This window comes from Musa acuminata, chromosome BXJ2-1, assembly GCF_036884655.1.
Source record: "Musa acuminata AAA Group cultivar baxijiao chromosome BXJ2-1, Cavendish_Baxijiao_AAA, whole genome shotgun sequence".
NCBI classification, from domain to species: domain Eukaryota; kingdom Viridiplantae; phylum Streptophyta; class Magnoliopsida; order Zingiberales; family Musaceae; genus Musa; species Musa acuminata.
In genome coordinates, this window is record NC_088338.1 from 8,598,617 (window position 1) to 8,616,309 (window position 17,693).

Below are 17,693 nucleotides of genomic sequence, written 5' to 3' on the forward strand. Positions count from 1 at the left end.
ATTATTACTTGGCATCTATTATGGGTTTAAATATCCAAATAATTGATTAAAAACTCTATCTTATTAGATTTTTTATATAAATTATTTATTTAACTATTTAATATTTTTATTTAATAATTCTAAATATGACTCGAAGTCTCTATATTGATACCCTCGTTAAAGCACAATGTATTTACGATGTTTAAATGCTAGATCGACTCTAATACTATGCATGGCCTAAGATACTTAAATTAAAATTAATAATAATATACTAATTAAATTCTTATAAATCGATTAAAGAGTTCATCGACCAAAAAAAATATAATATATATAATGAAATGGAAACAATATTTCAGAACAATATATGTTATTCACCTTCAAAATCTCTGGTAGGTACTACAGAGGTAGACTCCACCACCATAATCTCCATGCAGAAGTAGGACATATCACCAACAATCCACCTTGCACAGCAATATCTTTCTAATAAGGTGTCCTTAAGGTGAGCAAATTGGATATATCCCAATGAATGGAAGACAAACTTCCTAAATCAGCAACATAGATATGATATATTTCTTTCAAGGATAGCATCACAGTTACAGAAAACCAGACTTCATGTATGGTCACTATGAATAAACTAAAGAAAAAGCTAAAATATATTGACATAGGATCTTATAAGATTGAAAACAAGTAAAGCAAACTTTAGCCTAAAAGCCAAGACAGAGAAAACAGCAAATATTGAGAATCAAGATAGAATATATGCTTCTAGCAATATCCTTATACTTTTCAACCGCATGGCCTTAATTCTAAATCACAGAGTTCCTCCTCATTGTAGATGATGCCATTGAATGAAGATAAGGTTCATACACCTGAAGTTGATAGCCATGTTTACTTTCCAGTACCTGTCAATCCATCTAAATGAGAAATGATCTTATTCATTGTGGGATAATTTCTCTGCATGATCAACAATTGTTGTTGAAGCTCTACTATTTCTTGCAGAATTTTGAGTTACTATTTGTGAGGAACAAACAATTTCAGTCAGTGAGTATATAAACATTAGAACAAAGAAAACAATCAGGAAGACCTTTAACATTGCAATTAAATCCATAATTTTGTGTGTAGATAGATCCAACTCTCAGTATCAGACAGAATTTTGAGGCTCAAAGCCACTGCACCACCAAAAATTCCCAATGGATTTGATGTCACAAACCTGCTGGTAAAGGTGAAAGGAAGGAAGGAGAGAAGGAAACCCCAAAGGTCCATGAAAGATCCCGCATTTGAGCTCAAAACCCTCTCGGCCCGCCGCCTCTCTTCTCCTCCGAGCCCCTTTGCGACCCGTCAGCCATCAAGAGGCAGTAGTCAGCGATCTCCCGGAACTTGGGCACGCTCCGGAGGTCCACCTTGGTGCCGTCCTTGAGGGTGATCACCAGGTCCCCCCACTCGCCGATGAATCTCGGCACCACCTGCACGTCCTGGATGGAGGAGTAGGGGAAGTCGCTGCGGTCCTGGCCGGTGAACCCGGAGATGACTGTGACCCGGCGGGTGGTGAAGCGGTAGCGGAGGAAGAAGGCGCGGGAGACGGCGGCGAGGGTGAGGGGGAGCCAGAGGAGAGTGAACCCGAGGAGGAGGTTGGCGAGGAGGTCCCCGTAGTGGGCGCCGCCGTCGAAGAAGATGCGCTCCTCCTCGGCGGCGGCGGAGCTAGGAGGGGATTTCGGGGAGAGTGTCCGGGAGGAGGAGGAGGAGGAAGAGGAGGAGGACGACGACGAGGAGGAGGAGGAGGCGAAGAGCTTGGTGGTGGGGGGTCGGGCGCCAGCCGGGGTTTTGGAGGGAAAGGAGTGGTGAGAGACAGTGGGAAGGAGGGTTTTAGCCGCGGAGGACGGCGGCGGAGAGAGGAGGACAGCGGCGGCGGCGGTTGCCATGCTTTCTAGATTTGGCGGGCTTATCCATAGCCGTGAGCTATATGGCCAGGAGACGAAGTGGGCAAGCTTCCTATTGGTGCCGGATCTGCTGCAAGACCTGCTCCACTCGAACACTTACCCACGAACGGAATGAAGCCGCGTGCAAAGACATTGGGCCAGACTCGTTTGATTTTGACCTGATCGGCTGGACTATTGGATTGGGTGGAAACCCAATTTGGGCCATCATAAAATCGATTCGAAACCCAAATCGACGCCAGTCTAACCCCATATCCCAATCTCTTTCTCTAGTGTAAATTATAATGTTAATTCTATATTAATCACTTCCACATTCTCATATACATCAAAATCTTTACGTCCTATATATATGTCCTCCAAAGCAAAATCCATGTGATCAAAACAGGCATGAATTAGTATCACAAAGAATAATGAAACTTTCCACAGTTTGAATCCCCATATTTGAATCACAATGACAATCTATCTTCTAATGTTGAGAGAGAGAGAGAGGTTTCAAGTGGATGCAGTTCCTCCCTGAGCATTTTTTCTGCAGCCACATGAAGGGCTTGTGGATGAACAAACAACAGAGCATGAAGATGAGGAGTTCCAATCTCTTGATCCCAAACAGGAATCTTGTGAGAAAGAAGAAGCAGCAGGACCACCAAGTATGAGTTATTTGAAGTACTGAGGACATTTCAGTAATGAGTTGTTGCGAGGCCACATACAAACATGTCTTCGTGCCCCATCTCCAATGTGCTCAGCACATGGCCACACAATGCGCAATCAAACAGCTGAGTACAGAAGGGAGGGGCATTCTGATCGAGAAGATAGGCCAGAATAGTTGGCAGCACATGTGTGAGGGAAGAAAGCAATCCCCCCCCCAACACCATGCTCCTCAATATCAGAGAAATTATCTGTAACGATGGATCTTGCAAACTTGTTTATCTGATTGCTGGTTGACTTCAGCTGCTGATTCATGAGCACTAGCATCTGATGGTCAACTGGTCCACCCTATCATTTGTTCTCTCACTGATCAAAGAAGAATCAGTACCTCTAATCGAGGATGATCTGTTCATCCTCAGCTGTGATCATGTTATCATGCCACCTAACGTGCATGATCCCCTCTAATTCCAGGTTGACTTTTATGACATCATGGGAAATCTCAACCTGAGTTCTCATCTGACCTTGTTTTCATAGGATCATGATGTGAAACCCTATCTACCTGGGATCAGTTCTTGATCACCTCTGATGTCTTTTTTCTATTTATGTTCCCCATCCAATTAGTGTTTTTCAGATCAAATTACAGCAACAATTCTATGATAGGTTTTCTTGTGCCGTTCATTCTGGTTCATCCACTTTTGATAGCAGACAGCCACTGCATCAAACAAGGAAGCTTGTGATCCAGCATAGAGAAGCCTTCAGGGAGCTCCCCCTCTCTTGAGATAGCTGAACAGCAGAGCGTATTACTGGCAGCTTCATAGCCATGAGAGAAGACTAGGTCAGTGTGCTTCCACATGGAGCTGAGGCCACTCTTCACTTACATAGCAGTCCTCATCAACATGAAAAGAACAGCTCCACACTGAGCCCTCCCAATCGAGATGAGGATTGCCATTGCAGCGCAGCTGATTAGAGCTTCCATACATTTTGGATAGGCTATAATCATAAAGAATTCACTGGACATGACTAATTATGCGATGAAGTTCCTCAATTCTGGCAAGATATGTCATTCAAGAAAATGAACTCAGAGCTCTCAGACTCCAAGAAGTAATCATTGCTGGCATCCTCAGAGCAAGGCAGATGGACAGAGATGTCTGTGATTGTGAGTGCCCTGACCCACCCACTCTGATTCCCTGAACGAGAGCACGACGCCATGTCTCGTGAGCTGTGATCACAAGCCCTTGATCTACTCTCTCATTGACTTTCATGCCTAAAGGTTTTGACTACTGTGTCTCTGTCTCTCGCTCTCAGCATACAAAGTAGAAATTTTCATTCTTGGACCATATTTCGAAGGCGAGGATGGAATTCTATGTTTTTGAGAATCTGAAGCATTTAATCGTTGCAGAAATTCCGGTCACCATCTCATCCAGTACACGGTGCAGTTTCTATCGAGGAAACAGTACCTGTGATGTCGAGGATGATTTCAGAGAACTACTGGGTTTCTAGTGTTTGATGAGTAGTTCTTGAGATTGTTAGCTGCAACAGTGAGTTATGAGCTGATGTTTCTTTTCGGTGTTCATTCAACAAGATGTTCCGGAACAGTAGAAATGAGATCTGAATCCCACGAAATAAGGAAAACAGTTCATGATGAACCTAGAAAATTCAGCACAAGACTGCTCCGTTGCACCACCATCACCATCAGAATAGTTTGCAGGTTAGTGTTGACAGTGAGTCACATGCCTCTCTTTCTTATCTAAGAGTAGGACTTTTCCTCTCAGGCCAAAATGGGGTACGGGTTAAAGGTCGTCTTCCACTGTCAGCAAGATATTACTACCAAAACCAGTGACAGTCTCCTTTCCACACACCTTGTTTTCTTCCTCATGTTCTTTCCTCTCAGTTTCTTTCTTTCCCCTCTTCTTTCGTGCTATTCCTCAGAGATATCTCCATGCTCTTCTCTCTCTCTCTCTCTAGCGGCATATGCTTCATACTGCTCGAACCTTTATCCTTCTGAATAGGTTCGGTGACGATCTTTCATTGAAAAGAAGAGTAGTTCAAACGACAAGTCATGATGGAAAGAGCTTTCAGAAAAGTGAATGAACCTTTTTGATACATGGTCCATGTGGCAGCCAAGAACAGACTCTAATAGCTCTAAAGCTCTTAGCTTTTGTAGCTGAACTTTCTTGAGAACATCTGAAAAGATGCATGTTCTTAGCCTTCCAAGAACAGTTAACTACAAGCAACATGAAGTGAGAGAGAGAGAGAGAGAGAGACAGAGACAGAGACAGAGAGAGGGAGTTCATGGAGTGTACAGGAGCTACAAACGAAACTAGCCAACAGAAATACGCATGTAAACTTAGTTAAAACTGATGGTATCACTCAGCACAGGCGAGAAAAGGGAAAAAGAATGGGAATACAAATACTGAAGCCTGTCTTCTCAGATTTTCCAACCTTATCTGAATCAAAAGGCGATCTTTTTTGCTCATGCACATCTCATATATGTAGTAGACTTCTGGTGCTGCTAATGCAGCATAGCTTTCACAGTTGGGCACGCAGGTGGAGAGTAATTGGGAGATCTCTTTATACATCAAACCGACGCATCAGTGGAAGTTGTGGTGATCCGACCATGACCAGAAGGAGGCAGATTGATCTTCCATGCTGCATAACAAGTTGCTGAAGCTCCCTTCGGTGACGCCATTCTCGATCTTGGGGCATTGCATGTCTGGCCTCGAGCTACTCTGAAGGAGCTGGTCTATGTCGGCAGGCCTAATTGATTGGAAGAAAGGTAAGCTTTGGTGAGGGTGCAAGGGGCTCTCGGTGACCGATGTCCTCGAGATATCCAAGTTGATCTCGGAGCTGTTCTCGCTCCTGTTGCTGCAAGAGGCTTCAGTTTCTTTGTTGAGGTTGATGAGTTCCGATGTTTCTCTGCCTTTGAGAGCCATGATCTGCATAGCCAAGAAGAGCTATCTATTAGACCCAATCACTGGAAGGCTGAAATCCTCCTCAAAAGCCTCGAGCAAGGAGTAATTCGAACCAGATCTTGTCGAGACCAATACGAGAATCGAGTAATTTAGGAGGCCATACCTCGGCCTGGAGCTTCTTATTCTGTGATTGCAGAGCTTCATTTTCTGATCTCATGGCCTCGAACTGCCTCTTCAGCAGGTCGTAATCCTTCTCCAATTGCTTCGTCTTCCACCTGGCCCTCCTGTTCTGGAACCAAATGGCCACCTGCCTGGGCTGCAATCCCAGGGCTCGGGCCAGCTGCATTTTCCTCTCCGGCTCCAGTTTGTTCCCCAGCTCAAAGTTCTTCTCCAGCATCCTCACCTGCTCCATGTTCAGCCTCCTTTTCTTCTCCCCTGTCTGCATGCCGTCATCGGATAACTCGTCCTCCCCGTTCATCCCTTCCCCGTTCTCGATCCCCGAGAAGGACATGGACCTCCTCCCCAGCATCGGACCCACGGCTGCACCATTCCAGTCGGTTTAGTTTCACTTCCAAGGAGTCAGAAATGGATGGAGATGTACAGAAACCCACCTCGGAGGTCTTGGAGATTGCTGCACGGGGTGGCGCGGAGGAGTTGCCGTTCTTCTTCTTCTTCTTCATGTGGTGTTTGCATTTGCAACACATAATCCGGTGTGAAGAAGGAGGATGAAGCCATCACGCCACCACAGGACACCAGCAAAGGAGAAGAAGATGAAGATGGAGGTTGAGGTTGAGGTTGAGGTGGCGAGAGATCAAATAGAAACCGATCGCCGTATTACCACAACAACAACAACAACAACAACAAGCAGAAGATGAAGTGAATGGTAATGTCAAATTCCTCAACCTCCGATGCGAAGAGGCAAAAGGAAGCTGTTTGACTATGAACAACAACTCATCATCATGTAATCACACATGATCTCACTACGCTCCATGAATTCACAGCGAGAAATGCAATTTGTAGGCATCTGTAAAGGTGGTGGCCCTAATGGTAATGGAGAAAGGAAGGGCAGGAATCTAGGGATGGGTCCTATGAGCTCCCAGGGTTGCTACCTAACACACATACACCTCTCATGAATCATCCATCACCTTCCTGACGCTGATGCATCGAAAGAAGGCTTAAGGCGAAGATTAGACCCACTTTAGCCTTCAATACTTTGATCCCCCACAAACAAGCCTTGGTTTGGTTGCTAGCTCGGTGTCATGTCACATCCCGCTCTTCCGCGCTATCCATTATGGTGCACCTCATCTTTCCATGTTCACACACGTAGTATCGGTCACACGATGTGATCGCTGACTATTGACCCACCTGCAAGGAATTGGATAGATACCGTATTTAACTATCGAAAGTCCACAATAAATATAGCTGCATTATATGGTCTGAGAATGATTCATAAATGTGAGGATTAATTAGTATTTTGCTCTTTATATTTTTAAAACTTATACTGAGATTTTTATATTTATATTTATGAAAGTAAGATATTTAACCTTATGATCGAGTCTTTCTAGTTCATTGATCAATTTGTATACCATCAAAGATTTGATCATTTGGATTGATTATAATTACGTCGAATACAAATCTCAAGAATTTTGTTATACTTTCTGAATTGATTCTTTTTTTTTCTTTGTCATACTTCAGTTTACCAAGCGTGATATTTCTATAAGCAAAGTCGACAATGTGAGAAGAAACGCGATTAAATGTTTCATTTTATAAGTATAGAGACCTCAATGTAACTTTTAAAAATATAGAGATCGGAATACTAAAAGTAACTAATTATAAGGGATAATTTATAATTAATCCTAAATTTGTTACGACTAAAATCTCATCAAGATAAAAAAATAAATAACTTTGGTAATTTACGTCATAATTTATAGGAATTTTTTTATTGGTGTGACCCTCCACCCAAACTAAGGTGTTAGAGTGTTGGATCAAAGTAATTCTCTTTTAATCTCTATCATCATAAAAAAAAAATTTTTTTTTTGTAAAAAAGAAAATTTTATGTTTCAATGCCGACAGTCAAATGAGAGTCAACCAATGGAGATTAACTACAAAAACTAGAAAAATAATAAAATAAATAAATATGAAAATTACTGACTTTGGAAGGAGACATATATATATACACACACACATTGCAACTTAGCAGAATAATCAAATGGATAGATATTAAAACCACTGATTCTTCTATTATAGAAGGAATGGACTGACCTTCCATTGGGTCGGCCCACACTATACCCGACCAAGCCCGCCAATGGTGGCCCAGTATAACGCTGGGGTAATCCGCTTCGTGACGCATCTGAATTCTGAGATCCAAGGACGAAGACACGTACACACAGTACGTGTGTGTGTGCTGTACTCATCTCCAAATGGCAGCCAAGTTTAGCTCATGGAAGCAAGTCGGGTTTTGTTCCGCAGCTCGGTCGCCGGCATCGGACTCAAACAGCGATGCTGGTGCTATCATAGGAGCATGCAGTTCCATGAGCCTTTGGCTCAAGTCGTCTTCTTCACGGTGCAAGCTTCGGATCTGGTTGCTGAAACCTGCATGTAGATGAGCTACGTACTTGGACACCAAGCTATCTATCGACTCTTATATGAGAGGAAAAACTGACGGGATGTAGAGAGAGAGAGAGAGAGAGAGAGAGAGAGAGAGAGAGAGAGCAGTCGGTATGTTCTTGCGAAGGCAAAATGCATGTGAAGTGTGGCAGACCAAATAAAGTTCAGACCTACCACTGTACTCACCATGCATGATTAGCTCAAGCAATTTCTTGGTGTTCTTCCTATTCTTAAGCAACAACCAACACAGGCCTGTTTGCACTCACATCACAAAAAGAGATGATAGATTGATGACTATAAAAAAGAGGAGGAAAAAATCGATTTGGTGCATTAGGCACCGTTCTATCCGTAATTTGATGACTATAAATTATGATACATTAATTTATATTATTTTATTCTTATAAATAAATAATTTTAAAAAAAATTATCCATTCGTAAACCTATTTTGCCAAACTAGTATCTAAGCTTATTTTAAATTTGATTCAGATATTTATTTTTCTATTCATACTCATTATAAACTCGGGTATTCTAATCCGACTCGAATCGAGTAGATACATGTTCTCTAAAAACAAAATAGAAATGAGTATGCTTTGATCAACATCAAAAATAAACATTCCATGAGAACACCAATTTGAAGATTGAGAAATAGGACCCTATCCTCAGCTGACCTAATAAATCACAGTGTGATTGATTACTTGGAATTGTTGCTCTTTCATAGCTCTTCTTTTAGGTCAGTTTGGGAAGGCAGTCGCCAACTTCCAATCAGACAACGAAAGGAATCCATGGCTATCATTTCCCATGTAGGAGTGGCTTCCTCCCACTTTATGATCTCCACTTGTGATAGAGATTGTCATTGCGATGATAAGTAGCATCCAAAGACCCATTGAGTGAGTCTTAAGCCAATGAACAAGTCTTGAGTGAAGGTAACGTATCTAAGGTGGGCGAGAAGTAGATTTGAACTTTCATGATGTAAATCAAATCATCACCTTATTATTTTTTGGCCAGAAGAATGCGAATCCACCAAAAGAGTGGTTAATGGTTTAGACGAAGGTGTGGGTACAAGCTGACCATTTGATGTCTTAGAGGTCAAAAGGATTGCTTTAGCAATAAGATCAAAATTAGGCTAAGATTTTATCTTACAATGCATTGTTGACTTATAAGAATAGATGATATATAATTGGATATATTGAATGATCCAAAAAAATAATCAAAATCCAACTAAGACACCAATATAACCTAAAAATGAGTCATTATCTATGTGACCTCGATCCTTTTTTAACCTCTTACATTATTCACATTAATATTTTTCTTACATCTATCGTGTAAATCTATCTATGAGTGCAACAAAAAAAAGAGATGATATAATACAATATATTATTATGTGACATTCTTTTAATCAATATCAAATCATATAAAAGTGTGTGTATATATATATATATCTTGCGGGTAATACACGCAAGTGAAGAAGAATTCAAGGAGGACAAGAGCTTCACGTATCAAGTTCATGGTGGTGTAGGTGAGCATGCCAATATCTCTACTAAAGAACTTGTCCTCTCTCCTCTTCTCTTTGCCATTCCACCGCACCAACCCTTCTCGATCAAGCCCAAAAGTTTAGGCTTTTCTCTTGCATCCATTCCTAGACGTGGATCACATCATTGCCTTTGCTCCCTCGCCCACATTCGTTCAAGTGCTTGTTATCTTCTCCAAGATCAGAGCACAAAGCAAAAAAGATAGCCGTCTAAAGTACTCCCATGCCCACAAGTCCATCCTTATCCACCTACTTTGGAATCGTAGGCATCGAGTACAAGCGGGGAGGTATATATTGAGCTTTGGAACTCGGAGATGGGACACACACTCCATGTGTTGAAGAACACTTAGGTACCAAGGCACGTCGTTTTAGGACAAGTGCTCACGCTTCCACAACTCTCACCGAAAGTGCAAGCCGGTGTTCTAACTTTGAGCATTTGCGCTACGATAAGTGGATGGCCACATTTTTATATGCTCTATGTGGGCTTTGAGATCATGGCCATGGTGATTGTTTATAATGTTCATGTTGGTGTGCCAAACGATTTTTTTGTGTTGGCCAATCTTCTTAAAGTTAGATGTCTTACACCGTTTGTAGGTTTTGTCACATGCATTACGAATAAAGAATGTAATCGTATGTAACATGTGCACTTCGTATGTTTGACTTGGTCCAATCTCGAATCTTAGCGTATTATAAGAATCGTTCAATAACACGAATCTTGAGGCGAACATGAGCGGATTGATGATGAGAATTTTTGGGGATGGAAAGGATATTTGCAATTCTACTCTCAAGAAGATGTTGTGAACCCAATCGGGTCTCTTATAAGTTCAAGTCATCTAAATAAGTTTTTAAGATGAACTATAAATTGAACGAACGATAAGAGAGGGAAATAAACCCCTTTGAACGTCAAAGAATCCCCTTTCGTAAGTTGAGTCACCATATGTTTATGATCAGAAAAATATTTTTATGTTTTGATTTACGCACGCTTTTATCATTTGACTATCAACGCGGGTGAAAATTATATAATTTTTTTGAAAAATATATAGATAGATGAATTTCAATACCAAATCAATTGAAATTAACATTAATAAAATCATATCGTCGATGAAATCCAATATATGTATCGAGGAAAATAGTGACATCGACATATCATTATCAACATCAATTCATGCATTCCCTTTTAAAAGGGAAGGCACAGACATCAGTCCTTTCATCATTTCAGCGTTAATGGCCGCCGTCACACTCGGCCTACTCCACTCCACATCGCCTTATAAAAGGCAGCTTGTCATATGTATATTATTTTAGCATGCATTCTATTCCCTTTTGGACATTCCACCAATTATCTCTATAAAATGATCCGTTTATCAAAACGCACTTATCGAAAGATTATTGAAAGTTTGAAATCTTATTCGATTTATTTATTTATTTAAAATAATTTTATAGAGTGATTTATTGCCATGAAATGATAGTTTTTTTTGTTCTTAATAGCTTTGTTGGTAAATGGGATTTAATTTATCCATGGAGATTATAATACCTCAAAATATTGGTGTGGAAATAGTAGACTTCACATAAAATCTCAAAGATATAAACTCTACATATTATAGTGTTATATATGCATCCTATATATACTTTTAAATCATACAAAGGTATATGAACACTACTATAGCAAGAAATTCAGAAAAAAAAGTATTTTTTGTTTATTATTGAAAATTATTTCTTTGTTTCACATGGTAATTGTAAAAATCGAAATATCCTTAAAAATAGTGGAAAGTCTTTCGAAGTTATCACGGACAAACTTCTAAACATGATGTTTGATGTAATACTTATGTATGTCCATGTTTTTTTGTTTGTTTATATTTTATACAGCATATAGAGGGACGGTTAAAGACGTAACAGTCCAATTTTAATTGGGTTTGGTAACCGTCTTAAATTGATAATTTTTAATTTATCTTCATAAATCTAAATTTAAGAAACTGATAATCAAATAATCATATTTTTTTAAAAAAATATTAGTAATATAATTATTAATGATTATTTTAAATTGAATGGATGAATACATACTAATGAGAGTGACATATAGAAAGGATTTTTTTTAAAAAATTAAAGAATATATATATATATATATATATACATATATAAAGTATATGGACAATTAGTGAGTCATAAGAGAAAACGCTGAAGTTTATTAAGGCTTAATATGTTTCTTGATCAAGCATTAATGGAAGGAAAAAATGGGTCAAAGAATAATAATAATAAGAAACATTTTGACCATTGACCGTATTAAAGAACAGTCCAGAAGGAATTATTTTGACGGAATTAATTGGGATAAAAAATCGAAGAAAATGGAATGGCCGAAACTTAATTGGGGCTGAAGGCAAATAAAACGAGAGCGAGGGAGGGAGTGAGAGAGCCCGACTCAGAGCCTCGAATGGCATCTTCTGGCGAACGATAGCGAGAGGGGACGTAGGAGACGACGGAGTCGGGGCTCAACGAAGGAGAAGGAGGAGGCGAGTTTGGCGTCCAAAAGGAACCTCCGTTGGTCTCTTCCTTTCCATCTCTTCGTGGTCATAGGCCAGTCCGTAAGTTTCCATTCTTTCCTTCTTGTTTCGGGACGTCAGTCTGTATGGTTCCTTCGTTTGATCCGAAAGTTCAGATCTTTCTGACGTTTTGGAGGAAAATCTGCGGTTTTTATTGGTCTGGGACACCAAGAATTGCTCTTTTTTCCCCCTGTCTTTTGCATTTTTGGTATCATGGGGCTGAGTCCGAGGAAGTGGAAGTGAGTTGGCGATGAAAGTTCGGATTTTTAGCTGGGTTCTTTCTCTGTACCAGGTAATTGTTATTGTGATGACTGGTCGGTTCTGATGGTATGGTATTTTATTCTATCCTTCCCTTCTTTTACTTGGTTTTCCTCTATAGAGCCCTTAATGAGGTCAAACTGATTCGATGGGACGGTTCCGTTTTCCTCCATCCAGATAGGTGATTCATCGAAGACATTAAAGATGCGATTTTGATGACCTTTCTCCAGTTTAGATACATGTTTTCGACTTATTCTTGATGATTTTACATCTCACATCACTAAAATTCTTTCTCAAGGGCTAATTTTTCTTGAATCAGGGGTTTTCCTCGTTTATAATCTGATTTGAGGCTTCACGTACTTGGGTAGGAAAAGAGGAGATTCGGTTATTAGCGGTAGGAAATCTTGGTCTTTCGGGTTGATTTGTGCTTGGGAGTTATGTTGGAAGGCAACTCGTTGGGCAACAACAAGCGCCCATTAGATGAAGAATTGGAAGAACAAGAAGATCAGATTAAGAGGAAGAATTCGCCACAGCATCACGATACCCCTGATCTAGAAGATGTGCAGCGCACTACTGACAATTCTGATCACCACGAAAATGATATGGACTACAATGATTGCAGCACCTTCATCAACCCTCTCGGCAGGGATCTGACAGTGAGCTGTCTTCTTCTCCTCTCCCGGTCCTATTATGGCACTGTGGCATCCGTCAACAGTTCCTTCCGTTCGCTGGTCCGAAGCGGAGAGCTCTACCGGCTGCGTCGCCAGATGGAGATCTCCGAGCACTGGGTCTATTTCTCCTGCAATGTCCTTGAATGGGAGGCATACGATCCCTACCGTGAGTGCTGGATTGCTGTTCCTAAGATGCCCCCTACCGAAAGCTTCATGTGCTCGGATAAGGAATCCCTTGCTGTGGGCACCGATCTCCTTGTTTTTGGAAAGGAGCTGAATTCCTACATGGTCCTGAGATATAGCATTTTAACCAACTCCTGGTCACCTGGTGTGGTAATGAACTCACCTAGGTGCTTGTTTGGATCTGCTAGTCTTGGAGAGAAAGCTGTTGTAGCCGGTGGCACCAATGCGGAAGGTGACGTACTTAGCTCTGCAGAGCTTTACAATTCTGAGACACAGACTTGGGAGACCTTGCCCAGTATGAACAGGGCACGGAAGATGTGTTCGGGGGTGTTCATGGATAGAAAGTTCTATGTCATTGGCGGCATGGATTCTGACAGGAATGTGCTGACATGTGGGGAAGAGTATGACTTCGAGAGACGTTCATGGAGGGTGATTCCTGATATGTCTGCTGGTCTCCATGGTGCCAGTGGTGCGCCTCCACTTGTAGCTGTGGTGAAAAATGAGCTCTATGCAGCTCATTATGCTGACAAGGAGGTGAGGAAGTATATTAAGGAGAATAATACATGGGTAACTTTGGGGCAGTTACCTGAAAGGTCTGTTTCAATGAACGGTTGGGGCCTTGCCTTCCGTGCTTGTGGTGCACGGCTAATAGTTATTGGTGGGCCACGAGAATCTCATGGAGGGGTAATTGAGCTCAATTCTTGGATTCCAAATGGGAGGCCACCTATATGGAATATGATGGCAAGCAAGCATTCAGGAAGCTTTGTTTATAATTGTGCTGTGATGGGCTGCTGATTTCTGTTGTTCATCCATCATGCCTGTATTTTGCCTCTCCTGGAAAGATGCATGATATTGGCTTTCTAGAGGTGCCTAAAATACTCCCTCTGCTTAATGGTTAACATTTGCCTTTTCTGAAGTAGTTCATCTGAATAACAATAGAGCTTTACTGCCCATGTAACTCCTGAGTTTCATAATTTCTGGTTTCAGCCTCACCCCTTTGTTTGTTTTGAATTTGGATGCCTGTTAGTTATTTTGAAGATATGTCAGAATGTAAAAGAACGTAAGGTTAATAATTGGAGGCAACCAAACGTCTAGATCAACCACCCCAGATGGAGTTAGGACAGCGATGTTTCACCACAATCTCCATACTTCTATTGACATGTTTACCTGGATGCTCAAATTACTAATACGTTTTTTAGGCCAATGCATCATGTTACTTCTAGTGTTTTACTTATAGTTGCAGTGGCACATCAAGCGCGTGTATAGGTGAGCTTATGAATTTTCTCTAGTTTCTTTTCTTCGCTATGGAAGTTCGATTGTGCGACAAGCATAATTAATATGGCATTTGAATTTGGAAACTGGTATGGTTATAGATCTGCTTATTGGAGCTCAAGAAGAATCTTATTTGGGTCCACCTAGAGCTTGTTTTAAATGCTTTATTGTATGTCACTACTAGATAGTTTTCAAATCGTTTTAAAACCTTTTGTTACTACTCTAGCTTGGTAGAAGGTAAAATGTGATCAGTTTTCACAGTTCACACATCTTTTCTGATGACTGCATAGTGGAAACATGCATGCTTTGGTACTCTCAGACCAAAATTGAATAGAATTATGATGTCAGCTGCCATAAATCTTTCCAGACAGCATTATAAACTATTTTCTAGATGCTTTTATTGTACTTTTTGTCCCAGATTTGCTGAAGCATGACAAGCCTCAGATCTAGTGTTACCACATTTTTCCTTTCCATGACATACATCCCTTCTCTTTTGTGCATGATACGTGTTGCATTCCTATCTACATATCTCCACATTAGCCAGCAGCAGTTCATCTCACACGGCATTCCACTCTCAGTTACCATTTTGTTGATTATATGTGGTTTATCTGATTAAAAAGGTAAGATTACTCGGTTTTTCTCCTGAACGACCTACATATGGTTATGTTGGATTATGGAATCACTCTTCTGCCTGTCTTTTCCACTTTGAGAAACTCCTCTTCCCTTGAGCTTTAATATGAATGCTGTAATCAGATCGTCATATTATCATTTACTTCTTAAATAAGTGTTTTTTTTTTGCATTTGTCGATTCAGCAAACATTTCACTTCAGATATATATGCTCTAGATTAAGTGATCTCTCGAGATCACCCTCTCAATTAACAAATTCTGTTGATGATCTTACAAATATTTGGTTATCATTGCCTGAATTTGTTAATTAACTCTTTTATGGAGAAAAGTTTTGCTTGTGCTAACAAATCAAAATCTCAAAAGTAAATTGATGAGTTCTAACATACGTTTCAAGCATGTGCTCTGTAGTCGACCTTGTTTGTGTTTTTACATTTATATGTTAATAGGAGTAACTGTTCTTACTTCAAGGTAGTCAACGCTTGCACAGTGCAAATGATTGACTGAAAAAAGAGTATCTGGAACTAAGTGACAACTGAACTTAAGTGAGCATTGGGTTTTACATAGAAAAATTCGGGGGAAAATTTGTGCTGTAACAAAGGGAAACTGAGGGGAAGATCTAAGATTCGAACTTCAATTACTCGACCAAAAATCTTTGTAAATAAGTATTTGGTCCTTAATCTTTGGACGTAAGTAATTAAAATAAAAATAAAATCCAGGTTGCTTGATTTTCTGACATCACCTTAGAATTTATTCTTTAAATCTAATGTTAGGAAAATGGTGCATAAAATCATCACAAACTCACCTGATTGTTAAGGATACTTGTTAGTTGAGCTTTATGTGCTACTGTCTGAGGCTGAGGAAGGAATAGTTTGGACTGAAGCTGACAGCAGACTTGTATGGTTTAGGACTTTCTATATAAAAGACCATTAGATTTCATGCCATGACAAGTCTGTTTAAGAATTTGGTTGTCAATGTTTAGGCCATTTGCGGCAGAAATAATACTCCCTATTTGCTCACAGTTAAAGATTATTGTGTTTTTCAACTTCATGTTGAACTATTAGCAGACATTACCATCTGGAATTTAGTTTGTTTTACTTAAGCTGTTATGTTCTGAAACAGATGGAGACAAATTATTTTCTCACTTATCTGGAGCGAAAATTTCTGCATAGACAGAAAATTTTTCAACTGAATTCAATCTATGTGACCTGCGAAGTGAGGAAAGTCGCACTGTCGGATTCTGATGCTGTAAAGATATCGACTGGTGGCTTTTCTCTCAAGTAAAAGAAATATAAAGACTCGGTGTTTCAAGAAGCTTGATCTTCGGTCGTCGTCTCATCGCGAGATTTTTGCCTCTTGAGATATTATAGAATTACTCTTTTTTTTTTCTTTGTTTACCTTGAACTGTGAAATGCTTGGCCAATGGAAGATGTAGAAATTTGAAATTGGTGCTTTCTTGGATTCATATCCAGGGATCCACAAAATTGGTCATGGTGTAAATATATAGTTGGCTTATGTATCAATTGACTGCATCCGGAAGATCCTGTTGAACTGACATACTGCATCAGTGAATAAACCACACTCCTACAACATAAAACATTATTTCTTGGTTTCTGCATGATATATCTTTTCGGTGCAGGTATTTTTTTATTGTCACAATATATATATATATATATATATATATATATATATATATATATATATATATATATATATGTATATGTATATGTATATGTATATGTATATGTATATGTATATGTATATGTATATGTATATGTATATGTATATGTATATGTATATGTATATGTATATGTATATGTATATGTATATGTATATGTATATGTATATGTATATGTATATGTATATGTATATGTATATGTATATGTATATGTATATGTATATGTATATGTATATGTATATGTATATGTATATGTATATGTATATATATACACACTCTTACAACATAAAACATTATTTCTTGGTTTCTGCATGATATATCTTTTTGGTGCAGGTCTTTTTTTATTGTCACAATACATTTATATATATATATATATATATATATGTATATATATATATATGTATATATATATATATATATGTATATGTATATGTATATGTGACATTAAATTTAAGGCTTGCACATGTGGAATTTCCATTATTTGAAATTCCAACAAATGTGTAATTTCCATTCTCTACTCGGTACCCAAAAAACAGAGTAATATCTAAAATAAATATCTAAAATAAATATTTTAAAGAAGAAAAACAATTTTAGTCAGCTATGCTTATCCAATCCCTTAAGTCGAAATAATCTATCAATTAGTCGAATTTATAATTTATGGGTATTCCATTGATTATATTTCTTAGACCCCAGACATGCTTATGTGATGTTTTCCTATGTTCTTACCCATAGAGGTATATGTTGATTCAATATATATCCCTCCAAGTATCTAGATTTATCTAAATAATTCATATATGTCACTTTCATTAACAATTATCAATAATCTCAGGCTAAACAACATTAACCATGATTTCTAGGAAGTTTAATAATATT

General features: G+C 39.2%; 3 protein-coding genes across 7 annotated transcripts; 1 reads left to right on the forward strand and 2 right to left on the reverse strand.

Annotated features, from left to right (window-relative positions):
• Positions 1-1,049: 1,049 nt before the first annotated feature.
• Positions 1,050-1,926, reverse strand: LOC135598789 (uncharacterized). Its single transcript, XM_065093106.1, has one exon. The coding sequence runs from the start codon at positions 1,893-1,895 to the stop codon at positions 1,260-1,262; it is 636 nt and encodes a 211-aa protein (XP_064949178.1). The 5' UTR covers positions 1,896-1,926; the 3' UTR covers positions 1,050-1,259.
• Positions 1,927-4,873: 2,947 nt separating this feature from the next.
• LOC103991448 (homeobox-leucine zipper protein HOX21) lies at positions 4,874-6,596 on the reverse strand. The gene is made up of 3 exons (XM_009410922.3): positions 6,076-6,596; positions 5,628-6,004; positions 4,874-5,488 (listed from the first exon to the last, which is right to left on the reverse strand). The coding sequence occupies exons 1-3, from the start codon at positions 6,197-6,199 to the stop codon at positions 5,144-5,146; spliced, it is 846 nt and encodes a 281-aa protein (XP_009409197.1). The 5' UTR covers positions 6,200-6,596; the 3' UTR covers positions 4,874-5,143.
• Positions 6,597-11,991: 5,395 nt separating this feature from the next.
• LOC135586526 (F-box/kelch-repeat protein SKIP11-like) lies at positions 11,992-16,744 on the forward strand. 5 transcript variants are annotated; one of them, XR_010481705.1, is made up of 5 exons: positions 11,992-12,175; positions 12,270-12,425; positions 12,513-12,572; positions 12,711-14,111; positions 16,265-16,744. XR_010481705.1 is itself a non-coding variant. In XM_065093107.1 (2 exons), exon 2 carries the CDS (start codon positions 12,829-12,831, stop codon positions 14,038-14,040), a length of 1,212 nt encoding a protein of 403 aa, XP_064949179.1. In that variant the 5' UTR covers positions 11,992-12,175; positions 12,711-12,828; the 3' UTR covers positions 14,041-14,237. The 5 variants fall into 5 exon arrangements, 1 of the variants encoding a protein (XP_064949179.1); XR_010481706.1 differs by having other exon boundaries at positions 12,270-12,572; XR_010481704.1 differs by lacking the exons at positions 12,270-12,425; positions 12,513-12,572.
• The last annotated feature ends 949 nt before the right edge of the window (positions 16,745-17,693 follow it).

Coding starts and splice junctions, on each gene's coding strand:
- LOC135598789 (XM_065093106.1), bottom strand. CDS start 1,895: ATGGCAACCGCCGCCGCCGCTGTCCTCCTCTCTCCGCCGCCGTCCTCC.
- LOC103991448 (XM_009410922.3), bottom strand. CDS start 6,199: ATGGCTTCATCCTCCTTCTTCACACCGGATTATGTGTTGCAAATGCAA. Junction 6,005..6,075: donor CAATCTCCAAGACCTCCGAG/GTGGGTTTCTGT, acceptor GGAATGGTGCAG/CCGTGGGTCCGATGCTGGGG. Junction 5,489..5,627: donor ATAAGAAGCTCCAGGCCGAG/GTATGGCCTCCT, acceptor TTGGCTATGCAG/ATCATGGCTCTCAAAGGCAG.
- LOC135586526 (XM_065093107.1), top strand. CDS start 12,829: ATGTTGGAAGGCAACTCGTTGGGCAACAACAAGCGCCCATTAGATGAA.